At 37.7% G+C, this 19,686-nt stretch overlaps 1 protein-coding gene across 1 annotated transcript in view; it reads left to right on the top strand.

Annotated features, from left to right (window-relative positions):
- Positions 1-7,317: 7,317 nt before the first annotated feature.
- LOC149221609 (uncharacterized) overlaps positions 7,318-19,686 on the top strand; it is an 83,605-nt gene continuing 71,236 nt past the window's right edge. Inside the window, exon 1 of the mRNA XM_089387429.1 lies at positions 7,318-7,410. Within this exon, the coding sequence (XP_089243555.1) occupies positions 7,318-7,410 (93 nt within the window). The remainder of the gene's footprint in view (positions 7,411-19,686) is intronic.

Here is a 19,686-nt window from a genome sequence, read left to right as displayed (position 1 = left end):
TTGTCTTTACTCGTTGCTAATGGCCCTCTGGTCTTATCTTGGAAGCGTTGTACGTCAGGCTTCAAATGGAGGCGTGCATCAACGCCAGAAGACCGCTTACAACTCCAGTGATATCTAGTGACTGCCTTGGATCATTTTTTTTTTGGGGAACATATTGCATTTTTTTTTCCATAGGGCTACGGGCCTCCAGACAATACGTCAGCCGCTTGCGGTCACTCCACACGTCGTGGCATTAGATCATGGAGTAGAGGTTCGTAAATTGCAGTTAAGGCTTTGCATTAAACGCCCATGGTTTCTACCTTCGAATTAAACACCGATCTGACGAACAATATTCACATTTATTGGTACAAAGATTTTCCAAAAACACTAGTATTTTCATAGACACAATTTTCAAAAGAGTGGTGAAGATTGAATCGGACCCTGAGATGGCAGACTGGGAGCATTATCTTCCCGACCCGGGCCACACCAGAGGGAGGATGTCCCTTTACAAACAGTCTCTGCATGTTTATTGGGGTATGAAGCATTTGCTCGCCAAGTCAATGGAACAAGTAGCAGCGGAAATGGTGGAGCTTGCCCAAGAGAACCTGAAAAAAGAACTGAAGAATCTACAAATAACTCTCATGATGCAGGACAGGAAGATGGACAAGCTGGTCCAGATGCTCAAAGATGGTGGCATAGTTAAGACAGAATCTGATATCCAGCCAGAGGCCATGAAGCAGTAGCTTATGGAGGTTCTTATATGACTCTTTTTGTATTTTTGCTATCTTAGAGGGCTTAGAATCAAGTTAAGTAAAGCCAGTTTCTCTTTACAGCTTTGCATAGTATGTTGTTGGGTAGAATAGCAGGTTCTTCATTCTCGTTAGACAACCTGAACATTTACTTCTTTTGGATGGGGATTATATATTTTTGAAGGCCCCCTGGTTTCCCTTCTGGGCGGGTGGCGCCATGTATATGTACATAGTTTTCTTATTCTTATAGTAATAGAATCATATCTCAGCTTACAAAAAAAAAAAGAATTGGTGCTTTCATAACTGTGGGTGATTATTAGGCTCAGTTTTTGCTTCTATATTTTCATGGTTAGTATCTTATGGTGTTTTACTTGTAATTTTAGCTTTTTAAAGTCACTGCAAAAGCCTTTTAAATTTAATCATTTCAACATCAAAGTTAAGCATTTAGCATATGTCATGTTCGATAATATTACAAATTTAACAGTGAGGCTTCATTACATGTCAAGTTTCCTTTCTATTTATCATTTAATATCTAGTTAATGCATTTATCATTTATTTATTGACATAACGTGAATTTCTTTTGGCATTATGCATTAATAAACGTGACAGGTTTTATATCATTTCCCATTCAAAAATTTTGCAGTGACAGTGTTTTGATCCAATTTTTTTGGTTTTCCATGGATAAATGGTATTTAAATGTTTTATGTTGTTTGTGACTTCAAACTGTGAGCATTGTAAAACTCTACCTGAACATCCAACGAATTTGGTCTTCATCTAGCATTATGCAACTATTAGAGATTTGGTTTAATAGGATTGCAAATTTTAGAGATATCCTAGAATTTGATACACAACAGTTAAGACAATTGTTGACCTTGCTCTTCATCTGATTTCAAAATATTTGGGAAATTTATGATCAAAATAAAAGTAACCTATTGAAAACTAAATACTTCATAAACATTCTTATAAAAAGAAATTGTTTGCTTTCCTCGTCATCATATTTCAAAAATAAAAATAGCCAATTAAAAGCTAAATACTTCATAAGCATTCTTATAAAAAGCTATTATTTAAGGCACTGCATTGTTTTGGAAGAGGGTTTAATAAGACAGGTTAGGGCATTTCTCAATTTTGGAGATTTTTGTTGGGAAGTAAGATCGTTTCAATAGTTTAGATCACATAAAAGTTATGACTGGAGAGATAAAATTTGTAATAGTCCTTGATGTTTGCATTGACCCAGTGCACCGTTTTCTTTCATGATGGTAAGGGTGCATATTTTTATTATTTTTATTCATTCAATTTTAAGACTTCACTGAATATGATCTAGGCACTGGAATTGATCCTCTATCAGTGTTAGGACATGAGACATATGTTAGCCTTCTTTTAAACCTCGTCCCTAGGATGTTTTGACTATCGTCGCGGCATGATTACACAATATTCTGAACTGCGCATATCATGATTATGTTGTGCCTTGAATTGCATCTACAGAAAGGTTGTCCATTATTACGCAGTACCTTGAACTGCACATACCAGGATTATGTTGTATCTTGAATTGCATCTGCAGATACAGATGGGTTGTCCATTATTATTATTTTCCTATTTTTACTTGATTATGAATAATACAATCAAAATATTTAACAGTGTCATATTTGAAAGCTGACTTTTGAATAAGGAAGAACATTTATTGGTACAGGTGGGATAGTTGCGTTTAAGAATTGTCTTTATTTAATTCACTATTACAATTTATATGTATTGTTTAACAAATTTGTGTTAATCAACTTTACGAAATTTGCATTTCCAACTAGTTTTTTATAAATGGATTTTAAAAACAATGAAGTTTGACGGCTACAGTTGGGATCTGTATATTCAGTTATATTTAACTGTTGGCCCTTTTCTTGAATATCCCACATCGATATTTATATTTAACAAATTTTGGTTAATCAACTTTATAGAATGAGATATCCAACTTATTAATCTAATTTAAAATGTATTGGTTAAATAAATGAATACTGAGATTCTAGATTCGGTTAATCAACTATATAATACAACGTTGCATGACTAAAAACTTCTCAAAATCCACCTGGAGAATGGTTCAATGTTATAGAGCCATTACAAAATGGGTTCATCACTCTTAACACCAAATTCTTGTTGAGCCCTCAAACTTTTTTTTTTTTCAGCATGAAAAAAAGCGGTATGTTGATTGTATAAATCAATAATATACAAAATAAAACGTGCACAACATTTTGATATGTCAACAGTTCAGTACATACTGACGGGCATATGAAGCTATACCAAAAAACTGAAACATAGAGAGAGCAGGCAAAAAAAAAAAAAAAAAAAAAACAGAGCTATCTGTGGGAACCGTTGGTCCAAAATATAGCCTAAATAACAGCATATGCGAGAGGCATAAGTAGGAGAATAGAGAACTTATCTGTGGACATCACAAAATTTGGAGATGTGTACCCATTATGGAGAAATCTTGGATCCGGCAGGTGCAGTTGTCCACATTTATCTGCAGTCTCCATATGCCCGACGAAGATGTGAGTCCTTGCTTGGACAATAAGTTTGCTCTTCGATTTTTCCCTCTGGGAATATGGGAGATGTTGTAGTCCGTCCTGGTGTGCCACCAATCCATAATCTTGTTTAACCAGCCTGAAAGATGTATATTTCTAATTTGGATTTTGGATAGAACATGCTCGATGGTGACTTTGGAGTCTCCATATATGTGGAGGTTTTTGATGCTAAGGAAATAAGAGAAAGCAATGAGACCAGCGAGGGCCATAATCTCTGCTTTACTATTTGTACTGGGACCTACATTCCAATAGATGTCATAAGATTGTCCTTCTTCCGAAATAATGTGAATCCCACAGGCACAATTGTTCCTCTGGGTTGCGCCATCAAAAAAAGCAATTGGATAATCATAGAGATCATTATGAATCAACATCCTTCGCTGTTTGACTGTGGGTTGTTGTGGACGAGCGATAGCTTCAAATAATGAAAGGATGGATTCATAGATAGAATAAATCAGGTCCTTTATGGCTTCAAAAATGATACGGTTCTGCCATTTCCAAATGGTCCAAATAGTAACCAAAGGAAGCGGCCTCCACATGCAGCGCATGTTGCTCCATGAATAAAAAGCATCGCAGATGGAAGGGGTGTTGACCATATCGAAACCAAAATGTGTAGCCAAGAGCTGCCATATTTTTTTGGATTGTGGACATTGGAGGAAAATGTGCAAGTTATTTTCAGAATTTATACCACAGAGTGAACAGATAGCAGGCCCATGCCACTGACGCTTTTGAAGATTTTCCCAGGTAAGGTTTCTGTCATAAAATACCAGCCAAGCGAATATAATAATTTTTGTTGGGCAGCCGGTTTTCCAAAATGCCTGTGGAAATGTCTTTTCGCTCGAGTCCCAATCCGAGAGTAGTATCTGATGGTATATGTGCTTGGCGCTTACCACAGAAGAACCGCCAAGTCCTCTCCAACTGATATTGTCATTTTCCATCGTTCGATATATGCCTGAGAAATTTAAGGACCGGGTGACGTCGTTCCATTGTGAAGCCAAATCTCCGGGGAGATTTAAATCTACAGCAGATTTCCATATCGGGGAACCGTCGTCCCATCTTTTTATAACACTAGCCCAGAAAAAATATCCTTTGTTGTGCAGATGTCTCAGAAGTGGAGGAGAGATATGGATCGGCCCACTCATACCAGCAAAATCATCAATGCCGATGATGATCTTGGAACCCGAATGGAAATTCCAAATCAAGTTTTTTCGGACAAACGGAAACATTCTCTTGAAACCCCTCAAGATGATAGAACCACTGTTGGCACCGAAAGTGGATTGTTTGTACTAGTAAATAATGTCGTGACCATACAAATATTTGGCCCTGACAGTTTTGCTCCATAGAGATTCCCCCGACAACGCATTCCACATGGTTTTACATAGCAGCACCCTTCGGAAAGACTGTAAATTCATTAAGCCCCAACCTCCCATGGATTTTGGGCGGGACAGCTTTTCAAGTCTACAAAGATGGAATTTGGTCTTTTCCTTCTAGCCACCCCAAATGTAATTTGATATCATGCTGTTTAGACAGTTGATGACAAAAGACGGAATATAGAAAAGAAGTGCCCAGAAGACCATGATTTGGGCCAACACGGACTGGGCAAGAGTGGCACGTCCTCCAATAGACAAACATCTGGATTCCCATGATGTTATCTTCCTGTAGAAACAGTCGGCAATCCATGACCAGTCAGCAGCTTTGTAATTTACAGGTTTCAAGTGAAATTCTAGATATTTGAGACCCTCCTCGATAGGCATCGCCTTGATATGGAATAAATCAACGAGGTAAGTGATCACCTCTCCATTCGTATCAGCTACGTGGAAAGATGACTTTGAGTCATTTATGAATAGACCGGTGGCACTCTGGAATCTTTCTAGTGTATAGAAAATACATTCCCAAGTAGATCTGCACAGCATGGCCGACAGGAGGATATCGTCCACAAATAGGGAGTGAGACCTGGAAATCTCCTTGTAGATTGGAAGAGGCATAAATCTCCTTTGTTGGCTAGCAATTTTAATGTGTATGCTCAATGTTTCCATGAGCAGGATGAAGATAAGTGGAGATAGGGAGCAACCCTGGCGAAGTCCCCTGGCCGATTTGAAAAACGGAGTTGGCTCACCATTAATGAGTATTGCAAAATTTACATCCACAATACAGGCCATGACCCATCAAATGCATCTGACATCAAGCCCTATCTTTGCTAGAAGACATCTTATATAAACCCAGCTCACACAGTCGTATGCCTTCTTTAAGTCGATCTTTAATAGGGCCGCTTCAAGTTTCCTGCAATGCATAGAGTGCAAGCATTCCTGGGTGAGAGCCACCGCGTCAAGAATGTTTCTGTTTTTGAGGAAACCGTGTTGTTCTGAGGACAGGTGCTGAGAAAGAGTATCCCTGATGCGCATTGCAATAATCTTTGAAATGATCTTGTACAATACGTTGCACAATGATATGGGTGGAAAGTCAGCAAAGGTGGATGTGCATTTTTTCTTAGGGATAAGGGCAATAAAAGTAGAGGAAATCTTCTGACTGATGGTGCCCTGCTTCCTCGAATCTTCGACCATCTTGAGGATATCATCCTTAAATAGATCAAAGAAATGGATGAAGAAATCGATGGTCCACCCATCTGGCCCGGGGCACTTATCCTTCTGGAAAGATTTCATGGTTGCCAATAATTCTTCTTCAGTAACCTCAGCAAATAGTGCATTGTTCTGTTCTTCTTCAAACATAATGGGAAATGGTTCAATGCCCCACAGAACATCCTCAATATCGGAAACGGATACAGCACTATAAGCTCTTTTAAAAAATTTAACAGCTTCCCCAGAGATGGCCTTCTGCATGGATAGTGCATTTCCCTGTTCATCCTTTATAGTCCAGATGGCATTTGTTTCTCTCCTCTTATTTGCAAATATGTGGAAATATCTGGTGTTTTTATCACCTTCACGAATCCATAAAGCTCGGCTCTTGAGTCTCCACGTCTCTTCTTCTTGTTTTAAAATTTGTTGTTTTCTTTTTTCTAATGCCTAGATCCAGATTCTAGTGGAGGTCGCCAAGGGGGGATTTTTAAGGAGGGCATTCAGTTGTTCTAATTCCAAATTTAAATGCAATAGCTCCTTTCTATTAGACGCAACCTTTTCCTTTTGCCATTTCTTAACCTCCATACAAAGAGCTTGAAGGCGGTCGTTGAAAGTCCGAGGAGAGTTATTAGTCAGATTGGTAGAATGCAACCAACTATCCTTTATAAATGAGTTGAAACTGTCATCGGTCAACCAGGTACGATTGAATTTGAATGGGTATCTTCCATGGCGTTGTTCCTATTTCCATTGCATGATTATGGGCCTGTTATCAGATATAAAGGCTGGGAAAATTTTCATAGTTGGCGGCCCATATTTATCAAGCATTCACTCATGTAACAAGAATCTGTCGATTCTTTTTGCCAGATAAGCACTATTGGACCGTCCATTGTCCCAGGTAGGACCATGATCAACCGACAGAAGATCAATGAAATTCTTTTGGATAATGGATTCCTGTATATGTCTTCCGACAGGGTCAAGAATCCTGCCATTACCCCATATCTCATCACAACAAAAAGTACAGTTAAAGTCTCCGCCAATAATCAATGAATCAATCTCAAGAAGTTCTGAAGAAAGCAGATAATTCCAGAATTGAGTCCGCTGCCTGTATGGCGCATATATATTCAATATGTGGATGGGATCATGGGACCCCCGAACATGAGCCAGCACAAGGATGCCAGCAAAACATTGAAATGCAGCAGCGGAGATCCATCTGGGGTTCCATAATACAGCCAATCCCCTTGACATGCCCACAGTGTTGGAGGCAACCATGTGCCAAGATGGGAGCATACGTCTGAAATATGAAATGGTTTGAGCACAGTCGTGCATGGTTTCCTGAATGAGAATCATATAAGGATTCGAGGAAGAAAAAAAATGTTTGAGGGCCAATAATTTTGGTTCTTCACCAAGGCCTCGAATATTCATGGATAGAATATCAATCATTTAGGATCCACAATGGGCTGGCATGCTCTAAGAGGCCCAGAAATAGAAAGGTCTTCCATAGCAAGTTTAGTCACAGGAATATCGATTAAGGATCGGCCTTCGAAAGTCAGATCACATCTACCGTTTCATCCCCGGAAGTGTCTACTGCCGCGCTTCTCCTTGCGTCTGACCGTTATGTTCCCCGCCGATCTGGGGCTAATGTGAGGAGAGGGGGAGCGTGATGGACGATGGATGGTTAAGGGCTGAAGTTTCAAGGATGCCTTTGCGAGTAGCTGGTCAATATCGTGATCAAAGGAGTTGTGTGGGGAGGATTGGAGCGATGGGTGGGGGGAAACGGGAATAACATGTGCCTTGCCTTTGCGGTCAGGGTACGTTCCGCCAGATGGGGGGACAGGGGGGCAGGGATGTATGGGTGAGTGATAGGGGTTTACACCAGGTGGAGGGATAGGAGTAGAGCGAGTGAGGGAGGGAGGAGATTGGGTCGGGGATGATATATAAACGACGACTGAAGGGTTGGAAACGATCGGCTTAGGTTGTTCAGGAGGGAGTGGGACAACATGGTCGGTTTCAGGTGGATGGGGAGGTGGAACATGGGAGAAGCACAGAAAACTGGCCGACGGGCTATTAGGGGAAAGAGTGGGAGATTTAGAGATCGTAGAGGATCTATGACGATCGGCAGACAATGTGGAGGGTCGTAGAAATGGCTCGACAGAGACAACCCTAGATTGAGGTAGGCTAGCAGATCGTTCTAGGGAACGACTATGAGGAGATGTATGTGGGGTATAGGATGTGAAGGGAGCCTTATACAATTGTTCAGGAGAAGGCTCGTCGAAAGTCCCAGTACCATTGTCCTACGTCAATGGAGGTTCATATGTAGACTTCTTCTTCATTCGGCCATATGGGCGACGAGGGCACTTCAGATGGAGGTGCCCTGTTTTGTGGCAGTTGGAGCACCTGAAGGGCACACCCCAAAAGTCGAGGCGTTGATGGAGATTGGAGAGCTCCCAGGAGAGTTCAATAGTCTAAGGAAATCCCCCCCTATATTCCTTTTCGATGAGGACCCAAGCAACTCTCTTGTATTTAGCCCCGATACACCGAGGGTCAACATAAATGAAACGCCCCACAACGTTCCCAATTTTTGCCAAGGACTCTCTGGTCCACAATTCTAGAGGCAGGCTGGGCAATTTGAGCCAGATATAGTTATTCTGTGGCATGCAACGGAGAGGATCAAACCCCATAAACCATCTGTGGAGCACTAAGAAACTTCTGTCTTTCACCCAGGGTTTAGAATAGATGATATCCAGGTCAGCATCGTTGAGGAAGTGGAAGCTATACCAGTTGTTCATGAGGCGAACAACGGTAGGAGAGTATTTCAGTAGGGGAGACCATCTGTCCTCAATCCATTTTCTAATCTGAGAGTCCTCCATTGTAGGGAAGAACCATCGACCAATAAGCGCTCTCTTCTATAGGCTACTAATCCTGTCAGATAATAGCGGACCATCCAGGTTGATGGCGGAGGGCGGCATTGAAGTTTTGACAGGTCGGAGATCTTTTTTGTGAGGTTTGTATGAAAAATCCACATCCTGAAGAGGAACTTCCGTAATAGAGGGAAGTATGATATCAGCTTCCAGCGAATCAGTCCAGCCTGTCTTGGTAGTCTGTCTAGCATAAGATTTTTCTGCTTCTAATGTAGCATGAACCAATGCTGACTCAGCAGAATGTTCAGAGTGGAGATCCATATTGGGATATGAACTGACACCTAGTGGTCAGGTTGAGGATCCCAAAGGATATTAGACAGGATATAGATCTGATAGTGATGAAAGAAAGTACAGATGTGGAGGGATAAACCCCAGAATCTATAGAGACAGAAGGTGGCCCTATAGAAGGAGTATTAAATGCGGATAATATCCTCCACCCAGATCGAGCCTAGAGGCAGCTAGAAGGATATGAGAGATAGCCCATTGGTACGCTGACAACCTCGAAATGTGCAACAAATCTAGTAGAGAAGATTTGGGCTGCGAGAATAATGACCCGGAAAATTCAAAATACAATATTCAGGCATCGGAAAACCGTCGGTCGATGAGCCACGGAATGGAGACAGAGGAGGATGCACCTTCATGATACAGACAGAGGAGGATGCACCTTCTTGTTCCAAATCTGTTATCATATGCTTGGATATCCATGAGTCGCATAAAGATAACGTCCTTTACATATAAGACATAGATATTAGACAGAGCAAGGGAAGATGAAATGGTTACAGACAGAGGAGGATGCACCTTCCTGTTCCAATTCTATTATCATATGCTTGGATATCCATGAGCTGCATATAGATTTCGTCCTTTACATATTAGACATAGATATGAAAGCTCTAGCAAAGTGGTGGATATAAACCAGAAAGTACTAAAAATAAGTCGGATAGTAAAAAACCATATACATCTGTAAGCCTGATATAAGTCAGATAGAGTATGACAAACAGGAAGAAAAGGAAATGTATATGATATGATTCCATACAGCCGGGAAAATCGCTAGTCAGATGGAGAATGATTAACCAGAGGCAAGACAGAGATATAAAAAAAGGTTATAGGTGCATGTAGGTCATAGGACACGATCCAAACACGTTTAGAGGACACCAAGGATGAACATTTAAACCTGGATGGTCCCTGCACAAAGCTCTCCACCCGGCACATACCTGGTTGGTCATAGACCAGACCAGTGTTCACCACCCGGTACATACCTGGTTGGTCAATGTCCGTTGCTCTCCATTCAACACCAGCTCAGTCGCTCAGTCGCCCGCTCAGTCGTCCTTGCTCCCACTCACTACTAAGCACAATGTTGCTTGAAAGAACATGAGAACAATGAAACACTAAATCAATCACAAATAATGCATAATACATAACATTATATAATAAATAAAAGTTATATGATGACAATGTGCAAAACAATAATAACATTAACATTACCACTATATAGCTCTAATTTATGCTATTATTGTATCCTAGCCAAATCTATCTTTACTTATTTAAATAGATCATGAATAGTTATTATATTTCTTGATTGACACTGTATTCCATAATGCACTCTCATCCGTATTAAGGAATTCCATCTCTTCAACACGAATTTTAGTTATCTTGCAAGTAGGTTTTGGATGGAATGATATTTCCTTTTCATGGTTAGCATTTAGCGCTTTTTTTTTATGATTATATATATAAAATATAAAATCAAAATAATTTTAAAAATAAACCAATTCTATTTTTTTTCGCTAAATTTATATATATATTAAAAATATAAAACTAAAATAATTTTAAAAATAAACAAATTTTATTTTTTTCTTAAATTTAATTTTAAAGTTATAGCTTCATGTGATTGATAAAATTTATTTTGAAATTTTTATTTTTTCAAATTATTTATATATTTATTTATAATAACAAATAATATATATTATTATTAAAAATTGTTTATTTATTTATCAAATTTTTATCTTGTTTATTTATTTATAATAAATGGATCGCATTTAGATATTCATTTTGAGTTCTTTCTTTACATTCTTTTATTTTATTTCTTTATGATGATGATGATGATGGTGGTTAACGTCCTCTGAGACCAAACAATGGTTTATCGGACCTAAAGAAACAAATTATTTATTTTGATTTAAGATTTTATTCCTATGCTCAAAAAGCTTGGAGAGAAGCCTCCCAAGCTCACTATAATTTTGACATTTTAAAAGGCTAGGAAGGTCAGTATTGTAATAAAGATTGTGAAACTGAGATCTAATGTGGTTGTACGCGAGGCACTCTAAGAGGAAGTGGTTTTCATCCTCGATGTTCCTATTCTCACATATATGGCAGATCCTTTCCATCCATGTCGTTTTAGGAACTGCCCAACGACCTGTTTCACTATGGAGCTCATGAGAATTCGTTCTAATCTTTGCTATATTAATTTTCTTCTTTGAGATAGTTAAAATAGAGAGATACTTTTGATCTTCTAGGGTGGGGTTGATGACCTTCTTATAATAACTTAATTTTCTTTTAGTTGCTAAATCTTTCTCACACCACATTTTTTCTTTGAACTTAGAAGTAACAATATCTTTAATGTTATTTATGTTATATATATTCATTTTGAGTTCTTTCTTTACCTTATTTTATTTTATTTCTTTATTCGTATATATATTATTAATTGATGTCTTTTAATTTTGATAATAAAACTATTAATTTTGGTTTTTTTTTCGTTATTTTCAATAATTTTTATTTTATTTTGGTTAAGGAAGATTTACATATATGAGTTTTATAGTTAATGTTTGGGAACCAATAACCAAGTCCATTGTTAAGATATGTAAAAATTACGAAGAACAAGTAAAAATAAATAATGAATAGGTATGTTTATTGGAAATTTTAACCGATTGAGGCAAATATATATATATATATATATATATATATATATATATATATATATATATATATATATATATATATATATATAATGAATGAAAATCTTCTTCTTCTCTAAATGCAAGCTTTTATGATTCATGATTTATACAAAATCTTTTCTGGATATATCACAAAGATGTTTTTATGGTCGATGCATTTCGAATGTTATGAAACCAGCTCAAGAAAAGATAGAAAATATAGATCAACGCCTTAGAATTCAGCCTCTTCGAGGGGGCAACCTCCTTTACATTACATAAATGAACAATTCTTGGATGATACAAATGAAAAGACTTCCTTTCTATATATAGGAGTCTAAGGGGTTATAACCTAATCAGAGCCGACATAACAATAATAATGTAAGGGCACAATAATAACAATAGTGGGCTTCTATGGGGCACAATAGTAACAATATGGGCACTACACGGGTACATCAATATAATAAGTGGGTTATACTAATAACAATAAGGGGTTACACTAGTAGTATAGGGGCCTAACATGCCCCTCTCCTTCAAAAAGCGTTGTCCTCAACGCTTGAGTAGTTCTTGATGCTTCTGTATAAAATTCTTATCCTCCCATGTGGAATATTCAGCGGGTAAGTTCTTCCACTTGATGAGATACTCTGAAATTGATCGATTTCGTAGCTGTCGGGTTCTTGTTTCTGTGACTGCTCCAGGTTCCAATATGATTTTTCCTTCCTCTTCAATTTCTAGCAATATTGCTTGAATTGGGATCTTTTGCAACTTTTGAATAAGTGGCCATAATTCTTCGTCCTTCTTCCATTCATCCCTTGCTTTGTTTATCCAATCTGGTTGGATAATATAAATAGCACAAAACAATGCTTCCACATCCTCATCCTTGAAGAGTCTTCCCATTCGGTAAGGTCGCCATTTTTTAAGTGCATGTAGTATTGCCAACGTTTCCTTCTCATAAATAGCTTGCTTGAGATGTAGCAGTAAAAATACCCAATCAACTACATCAAAACATTTTTCACTACGATGTTGATCTACTTGTTGTTTCGTTTGATTTTGCACCGAAGTGGCGTTATCCTTTAAAAGTTGGAGAACTTGCTGTTGATGCTCGATGTGATCTTTCTCTGCTTGAACCTTTTTCTTCTTGATATGTCCTTCTATCTTTTGAGGAGTGGTAATTTCTTCCAGTCCTTTACAAGATATGGTCGGATTCCTTTCTTGATGCTCGATGTGATCTTTCACTTCTTGAACATTTTTCTTCTTGATGTGTCCTCCTATCTTGATAGTTTGAGGAGTGGTAATTTCGTCCATTGAATTACAAGATATGGTTGGATTCATTTCTTCTTTCTCGATGTGATCTTTCATTTCTTGCACCTTTTTCTTCTTGATATGTCCTTCTATCTTGAGAGTTTGAGGAGTGGTAATTCTTGCCAATGCTTTACAAGATATGGTCTGATTCATTTCTTCTTTCTCTGGGGTGGTGTCCTGGCGTATATCCTCTTCTTTTAATGTTTCTTGATCCTTTTCTTCCTCCTCTTCATATTCTATGTAAAATAATTTCTTCTCAGCACACCTATGACCTTTAGTGCATTTGCTATCACAATTGTAACAAATCCCTTTTTCTCTTTTTTCTTCCAATTGTTGTGGTGTAACCCTTGTAGGTTGTGGAAGGCTGGGAGAAACAACACTTCCATCTTTATAGTTGTGAGGGTTATGCTTCCTGGTTTCCATAATTTTGCTTTCCATTATGTCACAAATCCCTTTTACTCTTTCCAATTGTTGTGGTGTTGCTCTAAAGAAGGTGTTGCTCTTTGTATCCTCATAATGTGCTATCATTTCCTCCGTGAAAATTGACCACGTAACAAGTTTTTTACGAGAACAAAGCCCTTTATACCATAAAAATTGATCTGGTTCTAAATATGAAGATGCAATACATACCTTTTGTAATAGTTGTACACCATGTAGATCAAAATATTGCTCCATCTGAAGTATCCAATTTACCGAATCCTTGCCATCAAACTTCCTCATCTTGCTTTTTCTTGATTTTAGGAGCTTGACCTTGAAATGACTGTAACTCTGTAATTACAGATATTTAAGTTCTGAAATTCTAAACTATAGTAGCCCTCTGTGTCCTCTTTCCAATTCCACCAGTCTGATCCAAATTGGATTCTCCAAGGAAGAGTTATGCGAAATCTCCCACAGTGACTTGATTATAGACTAGTTCAGTAGAGCGAACTTGTACGACGTTCCACGAGTCACTGTTTCGACCTTTGGATCTGAAAAACACCCACAAGAAACTACAGTCCGTCCTCTTTCTGTACCTTCTTACGAAACTTCAATCCGATCCCCAGAGAGAAAGTTATGACGATTTTCCCCAGGTCACCTGTTTTGAATGTAATTCAGGAGTCTGCAAAAAGACCAACTTCCTCAGATCATATCTCCGCAAATATCGCGCGAAAATCTCTGAAATTCGGACCCAAGGTTCAGCGCGATTTATTCTCAAATGGGCTTTTTTTACGACTTCTGAAACGTCACAAAAAAAAAAGTTATAGCGAAAATGCCACGATGACCTGTTTGGAGCAGCGAAACCCTAGAATCCAAAGCTCTGATACCAAATGTTATGAAACCAGCTCAAGAAAAGATAGAAAAGATAGATCAACGGCTTAGAATTCAGCCTCTTCGAGGGGGCAACCTCCTTTACATTACATAAATGAACAATTCTTGGATGATACAAATGAAAAGACCTCCTTTCTATATATAGGAGTCTAAGGGGTTATAACCTAATCAGAGCCGACATAACAATAATAATGTAAGGGCACAATAATAACAATAGTGGGCTTCTATGGGGCACAATAGTAACAATATGGGCACTACATGGGTACATCAATATAATAAGTGGGTTATACTAATAACAATAAGGGGTTACACTAGTAGTATAGGGGCCTAACATCGAACCACTTATTTTTGTTCATCATTAGGACTAAGATGGATAGTATGATTGAAGAGAATATTTAAATATAGTAGAGATGCAATGATTAAAAACTAACAGAAAGAAAAAATAAATAATATTATATTCAAATGAAATGTTAAAGAACAATTCAATTAAAAAAAAAATTAAAATAGAAATTAACCCATCAATAATATATATATATATATATATATATATGAGAGAGGGGCATATATTAAAATTATTGATGGGTTAATTGTTATGACAACATCTTTAGGTAAAAATCACATAGGAGATAATCTCATCTATTTTAAATTCTTTTTATTTTTATTTTATTTTTTTAATTGAATTGCTCTTTAACATTTCATTTGAATATAATATTATTTATTTTCTTTCCGTTAGTTTTTAATCATTGCATCTCTACTATATTTAAATATTCTCTTCGATCATAGTATCCATCTTAGTCCCAATGATAAACAACAATAAGTGGTTCCAAATGCATCGACCATAAAAACATCTTTGTGATCTATCCGGAAAAGGTTTTGTATAAATCATGAATCACACAAGCTTGTGTTTAGAGAAGACCAATATTTTCAGAACTTCAAAAAAATAAGTGAATTAGTATAAAACTCTACCTCATTGGGAAAAAATCCTTTAATGGAAAGGTTGATTTTACCCACTTTTGAGGTCACTCCTACAAAAATTAAAGCTAAACTAATAAAAAAACAATATACTTATATTTTTTGTGTCAAAAGTATTTAAAACACACACACACACATGCACAATAATGTTATGTCTCATACCCCGATGAAGGTCGGTGGACAGGGCGTACGAAGCCTGGCTCCCAATGGTCAAAACAATGATACATGACGCGTGCGTTAAGGTAGGGAGGCTCCCAATCCAAGTCGCGTTGTTTGGTATGAAGTATTGAGAAGATGAAAACTACCTTTATATCAAGGCAACTCAATAGTGTCAACAACATTTAGTTTCTTGGCATGGGCGATAGGGTGAGAAGTTTCACTAAGACTGAGTGTACACAAGTTTTTCATATGTGCATGCTCGTTGGTTTGGGTGGATCTGTATCAAGCGACACTGACCGTGGGTGCTATGTTTATAGTGCAAGGCTTGCTCAAGTGATATTCAGGGTGGTGTGGGATCTAGGGGAGTGGATTTGGGGGTACACATAGTGTGTGCCTGTAACGTTAGATGAAGCTTCAGTGGTAGGATTCTAGGTTACAGAGCTCGACGTTGGGCGTAACTCTCGAGTCATTGATGGAAAACTCGTAAGTGAGGGATCTCCTTTCTACTCTAATTACTCTTTGTTTATCCATCCCTCAGTGTCTGGTCATCTCGGTTTTGTTTATTTCTTGGGAGGGTACTAGTCTGCGACAAGGTTTCGTTTTAGGGTTTCAGAGAGGCAGAATTGGGTGGCCCTTTGTTAGGTCCCTATAATACTAATGATGCCCCCATTACTATTGTAGTTGTATCCCTTATTAATATTGTTGTGCCCCTATTGTCCCCATATTGTTATTACTATGCCCCATAGAATCCCTCTATTGTTATTTTTGTGCCTTTATATTATTATTTTTAGGTCAGCTTGGTTATATTGTGACTCCTTAGATTCCTATATATAGCAAGGAGGGTTTTGTCATTTGAATCATCCAAGAATTGTTCATTTATGTAATGTAAAGGAGGTTGCCCCCTCGAAGAGGCTGAATTCTAAGGTGTTGATCTATCTTTTATATCTTTTTGTGAGTTGATTTCATAACATTTGGTATCAGAGCTTTGGATTCTAGGGTTTCGCTGCTCCAAATAGGTCATTGTGGAATTTTCGCTATGATTCCTTTTCTGCAATGTTTCAGAAGTGAAAAAAAAACCCATTTGAGACGAAATCGCATTGAACCTCGGGTCCGAATTTCAGAGCTTTTCACATTATATTTGCGGAGATATGATATGAGGAATTTGGTCTTTTTGCAGACTCCTGAATTACATTCCGAACAGGTGACCTTGGGAAAATCGTCATAACTTTTGTTTTGAGCATCAGATTGCAATTTCGTAAGAAGTTACAGAAAGAGGATAGACAATAGTTTCCTGTGTATGTTTTTTAGACCCCAAGGTCAAAACAATGACACATGGCACCTCATACAAGTTCGCTCTTCTTAAAAGGTATATAATCAGGTCATCTTGGGAGATTGTGCATAACTCTTTCTTGGAGAATCTAAATTCGATCAGACTGGTGGCATTGGAAAAAGGACATAGAGGGCTACTGTTGATCGCAATTTCAAAACTGAAAGATCCGAAATTACAGAGATACATCATATTCAATATCGAGTGCCTACAAAGTGAAAAAAGGTGTGTATTTTTTTAATATTTTCATAAGCTTGGTTTGAAAAATTAGTTTGAAGGAATTCAAAGGGAATAGTAAAGAATTATTATCGGTAATTGATGCCCCGAAGAAAGAAAATGGAAACACCTATTAAACAACCTGAAAGCTCTAACATGACTCATGAAGAAGAGGAAGAAATGCTACATGATATATCAAAATTACAAGACCAAGTGCAACAAATGTCACTCTCACAAAAGCTAACAGAAGCTAAGATAAATGGCGTGGAATCTAAGATAAAGGGCGTGGAAGCTAAGATGAATGGTGTGGAAGCTAAGATGAATGGTGTGGAAACTAAGATCAATGGCATGGAAGCTAAGATGAATGGCATGGACGCTAAGATGGATGGCATGGATGATAAGATGGAAGAATTGAAGATAAATTTGAATAAGTTGCTACAAGAAATGGTCACTAATGGTGAAAGGGTAGTAAAGGAAACTCATGATGAGAACAAAAGAAATGTTAATCATGATTTCATAGACTCTAATGTTGGATCGAAGACCCACCATATTCCAAAAATCGATATGAGGAAGTTTGATGGCAAGGATCCCGCAACATGGATACTACAGATGGAGCAATTTTTCAATCTCAATAATGTGAAAAACACACAAAAGGTACGTATTGCAACTTTATATTTGGAACCAAATCAATTTGTATGGTATCAATGGCTTTGCTCTCGTAAACAAATTATCACTTGGGCAATTTTTACGGAAGAAATGACAGCACATTATGAGGATACAAAAAGCAACACCTTTTTTAGTGAATTGATAAGTCTCAAACAAAAGGGTTCAATGATGGAGCACATTGAGGAGTTCCAAAAATTGAACATAAGGGTAAAAAATATTCCAAAGGAGCATAGGATTGATGTGCTCATAGGGACTTTAAAGGAGAATATCCAACATGATGTTCGCCTTTGGGAACCTGATTCATTGGAGAAGGCATTCAGGTTAGCAAGAAAAATGGAAAGCAAAATTATGGCAAATAGGAAGCCTACCACTCACAACTATAAAGATGGAAGTGTTGTTGCCCCTAGCCTTCCACAACCTATAAGGTTAACACCACAACAATTGGAAGAAAAAAGAGAAAAAGGGCTTTGTTACAGTGGTGATAGCAAATACACTAAAGGTCATAAGTGTGCTGAGAAGAAATTATTCTACATAGATTGTGAAGAGGAAGAAGAAAAGGAACAAGAAAGGTCAAAAGGAGAGGATATACTCCAGGAACAAAGCCTAGATAAAGGAGAAATGAATCTGACCATATCTTGTAATGCATTGGCTGGAATTACCACTCATACCATCAAGATAGAAGGACATATCAAGAAGAAAAAGGTAATAGTGTTGATTGATTCAGGAAGTACCCACAATTTTATTCATTGTAAGATAGCAAAAGAATTGAATTTCTTCCTATATCCAGCACTAGAGTGTTAAGTGATGGTTGCAAGTGGAGGAATGATAATTTGCTCTGGAAAGTGCCATAATATCAAGCTATCCATGGGAGAATATGTATTGAATAGCCCAATGCTTTCCATTCCAATGGGAGGTGCTGATGTTGTACTAGGAGTTCAATGGCTACAATCCTTGGGTACAATAGCTTTTAACTTCAAGAACTTTTCATGAAATTTTATGCAAAAGGAAAGGAAATTGAATTAAGGGACAATGTAGGGAAACCGGGAAAGATAAGCAGATCTAACAGTATGACAAAGCTTCTAAAAAAGGAACAACGAGGTGTAATTGCACAGTTATGTTCGCTAGATGTTTCCACATCGAAATCATCTATTCCTCTAGATCTCCAAAAAGTCTTGGACAATCATTCCAAGGTATTGGAGACTCCCAAAGGTCTCCCTCCTATCCGTGATCACAATCATGCTATTCATTTGATTCCAGGAAGTGTTCCTCCAAACATCAGGCCATACAGATATCCCTATTCCCAAAAGAGTGAAATTGAACGTATGGTTGCAGAAATGCTACAGGCTGGTATAATTCAACCTAGCCAAAGTTCTTTCTCTGCTCCAGTAGTATTGGTGCACAAGAAGGATGGATCATGGTGCATGTGTTCAGATTATAGGGAGCTCAACAAGCTCACTATTAAAGATAAGTTTCCCATTCCTGTCATTGACGAATTATTGGATGAATTGCATGGATCAATTTACTTCACCAAGTTGGATCTTCGTTCAGGATATCATCAAATCATAATGAATACTGAAGACATTTCGAAAACAACATTGTGGTAGATGCACTCTCAAGAAAGGATGAGGATGTGGAAGCATTGTTCTGCACCATTTCTATTATCCAACCAGATTGGATAAATGAAGCAAGGGGGGAATGGAAGAATGACGAAGAAGTGTGGGCACTTATTCGAAAGTTACAACAAGATTCCAGTACATCTGATACATTTAGCTAGAAAAATGATTCGTTATAGTACAAAGATCACTTATACCTCTGTAAGAATTCCCAACTCAAACAAAAGATTCTTTTGGAATTGCACACTTCTCCCTTAGGAGGGCACTCAGGATTTTTAAAAACTTACCACAGGGTTAAGAAGGAATTTTTTTGGGATGGCCTTAAATAAGATATTCAAAAGTTTGTGGCGGAATGTTTGGTATGCCAACAAAATAAAGCTGAAACAATTAAGACACCAGGTCTATTACAACCTTTATCC

The sequence above is a fragment of the Pinus tabuliformis genome, chromosome Q (genome assembly GCF_031772625.1).
Source record: "Pinus tabuliformis cultivar Carrire ecotype Pingquan chromosome Q, CPIR1, whole genome shotgun sequence".
Lineage (NCBI taxonomy): Eukaryota > Viridiplantae > Streptophyta > Pinopsida > Pinales > Pinaceae > Pinus > Pinus tabuliformis.
Note: the sequence above shows the minus strand (reverse complement) of the source record. Positions and strands in the feature narration are given on the sequence as shown.